The sequence below is a fragment of the Balaenoptera acutorostrata genome, chromosome 6 (assembly GCF_949987535.1).
Source record: "Balaenoptera acutorostrata chromosome 6, mBalAcu1.1, whole genome shotgun sequence".
Taxonomy (NCBI): Eukaryota; Metazoa; Chordata; class Mammalia; order Artiodactyla; family Balaenopteridae; genus Balaenoptera; species Balaenoptera acutorostrata.
Window position 1 is genome coordinate 88,822,168 of NC_080069.1, and position 6,018 is coordinate 88,828,185.

General features: G+C 53.0%; 1 protein-coding gene across 1 annotated transcript; it reads left to right on the forward strand.

The window, feature by feature from the left end:
- The first annotated feature begins 558 nt into the window (after positions 1-558).
- CCIN (calicin) lies at positions 559-3,813 on the forward strand. The gene is made up of 2 exons (XM_007196991.2): positions 559-693; positions 1,969-3,813. Exon 2 carries the CDS (start codon positions 2,047-2,049, stop codon positions 3,811-3,813), a length of 1,767 nt encoding a protein of 588 aa, XP_007197053.2. The 5' UTR covers positions 559-693; positions 1,969-2,046.
- Positions 3,814-6,018: the final 2,205 nt, after the last annotated feature.

Here is a 6,018-nt window from a genome sequence, read left to right on the forward strand (position 1 = left end):
GACGGCCTGAGGGTCAGGAGTGGGGCTCAGGGCCCAGGCTGGAGATCAAGGACGCGGCCCGAAGCCAGGTCCTCTCTGCACGACCTCGCCAAGGCCGCCAGGGTCTGCGTGTTGAGCCGCTTCCGGGGAGCCCCCAAAGGCTGGTCCGGGTGGGGCCCGCAGGAGCCTGCCCTCCTCCGTGGGAGGCTCCGGCTGGTCCTTATCCCCTCCTGGGTACAGCCGCGCCTCGGGAACTCCGAGGGACCCACGCCCGCTCGGAGGCGGGGAGCGCAGTGGACGTGCGAGCCCGCCGAGCCCGCGAGCACCCCACCCCGCGGGGCGCCGAGGGGGACGCCCGGGGTCTGGATGGCTCCTCTCTGGCCGCCGGGCCCTGCGCCCTCAGTCTGGAGCTCAATACCCCCTTCTGGAAAATGGGCACAGTTATGTTTTGTGTTGATCGTAGGAGGCCCGGCTACAGGGAGGAGGGGGTGAGGGGCGGTGCGCCGCTCCCAGGCGGGAGATGACCCTCTAGCGCCACCGCGTGGCCGAGGGAGCGCATGGAGCCCGGCCGGAGGGGATGGCGATTGCAGACTTCCCACCCACCGCGAACTGAGAACCACCACAAGGGTTTCCGAAGGGAGCAGCCAGCCAGGAACGCCGGAGCTTGGCGAACTGGTGTAATATTAAAGTAATGGCGGCTAGCAACTATTGAAGGTTTGTTACGAGGCAAACACTGTGCTTAACACTTTCTAGTCCTTTTCTCTTGTAAACTCGTATTAATCTTTTTTTTTTAATTAATTAATTAATTTATTTTTGTCTGCTTTGGGTCTTCGTTGCTGTGCGCGGGCTTTCTCTAGTGGTGAGCGGGGGGCTACTTTTCGTTGCGGTGCGCGGGCTTCTTATTGCGGTGGCTTCTCTTGCTGCGCAGCACGGGCTCTAGGGTGCGCAGGCTCAGTAGTTGTGGCGCATGGGCTTCGTTGCTCCGCGGCATGTGGGATCCTCCCGGACCAGGTCTCAAACCCGTGTCCCCTGCACTGGCAGACGGACCCTCAACCACTGCGCCACCAGGGAAGCCCACTTATTAATCTTTGAAGCGGGTACTATTATTATTCCCATCTCACAGAGGAGGAAACTGAGGTTTAGAGAGAAGTCCACACTTGATGAAGAGAGCAGACCCATCACAACCTCCAACATTTTACAAGCTAGAGACTTGGAAATGTGGAGAGAATGTCCCAGTTTTCGGTGGAACTGAAATAATCGGGGCTTTGAAGGCCCTCCCATCCCCCAGTATGCAGCTTACTCCTGTGTCCCTGCTCCTGGGAGTGGCCTCCACCTCTCCCTCTATTTTATAAAGAATGGTATCTGTAATCACAAAGGTCAGAAGCCAAAGGACAGAGCTTTTCTTCTCTGATATCCAGGAGCCTTGGCAGAGAAATGTACTTTGGGGCTTGAGAATCAGAGACAGAGGAAAGCTGAGTAGTTACGAGCATCCTGGAAGGGTGGGGAAAATCCTACATTACAGAAGGCCTGGGTTCCAGGCCCTGCTCTGCTTCCAACTGGCTATGTGATCTTGGGCAAGTCCCTTCTCTTCTCTGGGCCTCAGTTTCCCTCCTGTACAATGTACATTCTTCTAGATGATCTAATAATCCCTTTCCTTCCCCCCACCCCCAGCCTTCCTAACCCTCTTCACACCACCCCTGCCCAAACTGGCTCTGACATTCCAGAAGCAGCCCTGAACTGAGGTTGAAGGTCTCAGGTGGGAGTTGCGACCCATCTCTGAGTTTCCTCCTGAGTTCTGGGCCCTGGCACTAGGCCCTGGCAGGGCATCTGGCCTTGGCAGCTCAGGGCCATCAGAGGGGAGAAAAGCCCTGTGCCTCTGAGAAAGGCCTCTGGGGGGCCTGCATTGTGATGACCTCATCCACTCTGTGACATCATCCTCTCTCCCACCCCCACTCCTCCCTGATCAACTGCTCTGCAAACAACCATCAGTCTGAATCCCAAAGGCCTGAGAAAGTCTGTTCTCCAGTACCTGCTGCTGATCTTCTGCCTCAGCCAGCAAGAAGCACCATGAAATTGGAATTCACCGAGAAAAACTACAACAGCTTCGTGCTGCAGAACCTGAACAAACAGAGAAAACGCAAAGAGTACTGGGACATGGCCCTGACTGTGGACCACCATGTCTTCTTTGCACATCGCAATGTGCTGGCTGCAGTCTCTCCACTGGTGAAGAGTCTCATCTCCAACCACGACATGAAGACCACTGATGAGCTCTTTATCACCATTGACCCCAACTACCTGAGTCCGACCACGGTGGACCAGCTCCTGGACTACTTCTACAGCGGAAGGGTGGTAATCTCAGAGCAGAATGTGGAGGAGCTGCTTCGTGGGGCCCAGTATTTCAACACACCACGCCTTCGAATTCACTGCAATGACTTCCTGATTAAGTCCATCCGCCGTGCCAACTGCTTGCACTACCTCTTCTTGGCTGAGTTGTTTGAGCTCAAAGAGGTATCAGACTTGGCCTACTCTGGCATTCGCGACAACTTCCACTACTGGGCCAGTCCTGAGGCCTCCATGCACTTCATGCGCTGTCCACCTGTCATCTTCGGCCGCCTGCTCCGAGATGAAAACTTGCATGTGCTCAACGAGGACCAGGCTCTCAATGCACTCATCAATTGGGTATACTTCCGGAAGGATGAGCGGGAGAAGTATTTCAAGAAGTTCTTCAATTACATCAATCTTAATGCTGTCTCCAACAAGACACTGATGTATGCCAGCAACAAGCTGATGGGCGTGGAGAACAGCTCAGCCCACTCAACCCTGATTGAGAGTGTCCTTGTGGACCGCAAGCAGGAGAGGCCAACCAGCCTGCTGAGCTACCAGCGGAAAGGGGCCCTGCTTGATTCGGTGGTCATCCTAGGTGGCCAAAAGGCCCACGGCAAGTTCAACGATGGAGTGTTTGCTTATATCATTCAGGAGAACCTGTGGTTGAAGCTCTCAGAGATGCCCTATCGGGCAGCAGCACTTAGTGCCACCTCTGCTGGTCGCTACATCTACATCTCTGGTGGTACCACTGAGCAGATTTCAGGGCTGAAGACGGCTTGGCGGTATGACATGGATGACAACTCCTGGACCAAGTTGCCCGACCTGCCAATTGGGCTTGTCTTCCACACCATGGTGACCTGCGGGGGGACAGTGTACTCAGTGGGTGGGAGCATTGCCCCAAGGAGGTATGTCTCTAACATCTATCGCTATGATGAGCGCAAGGAGGCCTGGTGCCTGGCAGGGAAGATGAGCATCCCTATGGACGGCACAGCCGTGATCACCAAGGGTGACCGGAACCTGTACATTGTCACTGGGCGGTGCTTGGTTAAGGGCTACATCTCCCGGGTCGGGGTGGTGGACTGCTTTGACACCAACACTGGGGACGTGGTCCAGTGTATCACCTTCCCCATTGAGTTCAACCACCGGCCCCTGCTCTCTTTTCATCAGGACAACATCCTCTGCGTGTACAGCCACCGGCAGAGCATGGAAATCAACCTGCAGAAGATAAAAGCCAACAAGACGACTACCTCAGTGCCTCTCTTGCCCAACAACTGCCCCTTGGATGTGTCCCATGCTATATGCTCCATTGGAGACAACAAGGTGTTTGTATGTGGAGGTGTCGCCACAACCAGTGATGTCCAGACAAAGGACTACACCATCAATCCAAACGCCTACATGCTGGACCAAAACGCAGGCGAGTGGAAGACCCTGGCCCCCCCACCAGAGGCACTGGACTGCCCTGCCTGCTGTCTAGCCAAGCTGCCTTGCAAGATTCTTCAAAGGATTTAAACGGCTTTTTAAGTGGGAGAATAAGTAAATGCATTATTATTCACAATTTAATGAGAGAGAGAAAAAGAAGAAGATGGCCTGTTGGTTCCTTCTTAGTCTTTGTTTGGCCCTAAAGGTGGAGATGCTGGGCTACAGCTACCCCCAGTGGGGGGAAATTCACGGCCACTCTGTCACTGGAGGGATCCAAGCTGAGGCTGGAAGAGTCCCTGATGTGTGGGATCAAGACATCTCCTGGGTAGTGGCTCCCAGTGGGTGGAAATTCAGGGCTACTCCGTCACTGGAGAGATCCAAGCAGAGACTGGAAGGGAATCCCTGGTGGGTGAGATTGAGGCACTGGCCAAGGTGATGTCTGGAAGGCCCCCTATTCTATACCCCTGTAGTCACCTTGCGGGCATCTGCTAGACTGACAGTTAAAGCATTTACTTAGAGTTGTGAAGCCTCAGACTCCTCCAACACTCATTTCCCTTGAGTCTGCCTAGGAAGGCAGGGGAGGGCCAATCTCAGGTCTGGGAGAGGAGCCTCCTGGGCTGGGGAGGGGGAAGACAGTGTGAGCCAGGCTCAGGGATGCGGGCAAAGGGAGTGGGGTTGGGATGGGAGGGGAGGCAGGGTTACTTGGCTGTTGTGCTTGGCCACGCAGCTATGGTGTGTTTGTGTCTCATTTGTGGGAAAGTTGGGGGTTTACTTACAATTGTTTCCAGTAAGCAAGGTTCATTGGGAACTTTCTCCAGGAATACAAGTTCTGAGGAGCTAGGGGTGGAAGAGAGGTGAGTAATGGGAGAGAAAAAGGAAACTGCATCTCTGTTGGAGAGAAGATTGGTGATAAGGCGAGATGACGGGATGAGAGACAGGATAGTGTTGCAGTTAGGGGTCTGGACACTGGGGACAGATGGCCTGGTTCAAATACCAGTTCCATCACTTACTGGGTAATCCTGGGAAAGCTGTTGACATCTCTGTGCCTTAGTTTCCTTATCTGTAAAAGGGGGACAATAAGAGCACCTACCTCACAGGGTGATGTGATGTGCAAAATGCCTAGGACAGTCCTTGGCATATATTAAAGTGCTGTGGGAGTACTTTTTGAAAAGAAAAAAAAGAGGAGTGAGGCAAGGGTCTAGGTTCTTGGGTCCTTATATTAAGTTAGGTTCCATAAAATGTTCTTTGAGACTCCCTACCTCAAAGTCTTAGTGAGCTCTCATCAATTCTAACTCCCTCTTCCCTTTCATTCGTGTACTTGCATATAATCCTCAACAGTTTAGAAGAAACTGACTCACGTCCTCGAACACTATATATAATCCTCATTCACCCATTCACTCATTCATTCATGAATTTACTTGTCCACTCATCAATTCAGACACACACACACACACACACACACCAGTCACTGAGGCCTCTCTGCAGGTCCCTGTGCCAGTGTGTATTACACTTACAGCATGGCTCATGTTAGACTAACTACATACATAAAGCCCCGCAAAGCTAGTGGCTACTGTATTATACAGTGCAGGACACTTTACATATCCTCATGGTTCAAATCTGCTCCATCCCCTGCCTTTTCCCACTCAGTCCTGCTTCACCTGCTTAGCGGCATCTTCCTGACTTCCCTTACAGGTGGCCTCCCTCTTCAAAGCCTACCCCTCTGCCCAAGTCTTACTTTCCTCCTTGCAGGCCAGGACCTTGGATGTCACAGCTGATGCGCTCTCCCCTGGAACTTCTCCCACGTTTCTCACTTCTCCAATCCTGGGAAGCCCCTGACTCTGCTCACCTCATTGCGTCCCCCAGCTGGAAGAACAGGGTCTTACAGACCCACGCAGCTAAGCCCAGCTGCCCCATCAGCACCCCACCAGGCTTGGCTGACCCCAGAGTCACCTCTTATGACATCGGATGCCATTCCCTAGTGCTGATTCTCCAACCTTCTCTGGTGTCCTGGGGCCCGGCCCTTCCTTTCTCTTTCTTCTCAGCCACTTACCTCTCATTCTGCCACCAGAACGCCAAAGAAATAGAGGTCAAATTACCTAGCACCATAAACGATCCCTTATCCCCCAGAGCTTCTGCTGCTTTTCTGCACCTCAGAGGAAAAGGTGTCCTTCCATGATTCAAAGCTGACCCCTCCCTGTCTCTCTTTTTTTTTTTTTTATACATTTATTTATTTTATTTTTTATTTATTTATTTTTGGCTGCATTGGGTCTTCGTTGCTGCACTCGGGCTTTCTCT

Coding starts and splice junctions, on each gene's coding strand:
- CCIN (XM_007196991.2), top strand. CDS start 2,047: ATGAAATTGGAATTCACCGAGAAAAACTACAACAGCTTCGTGCTGCAG.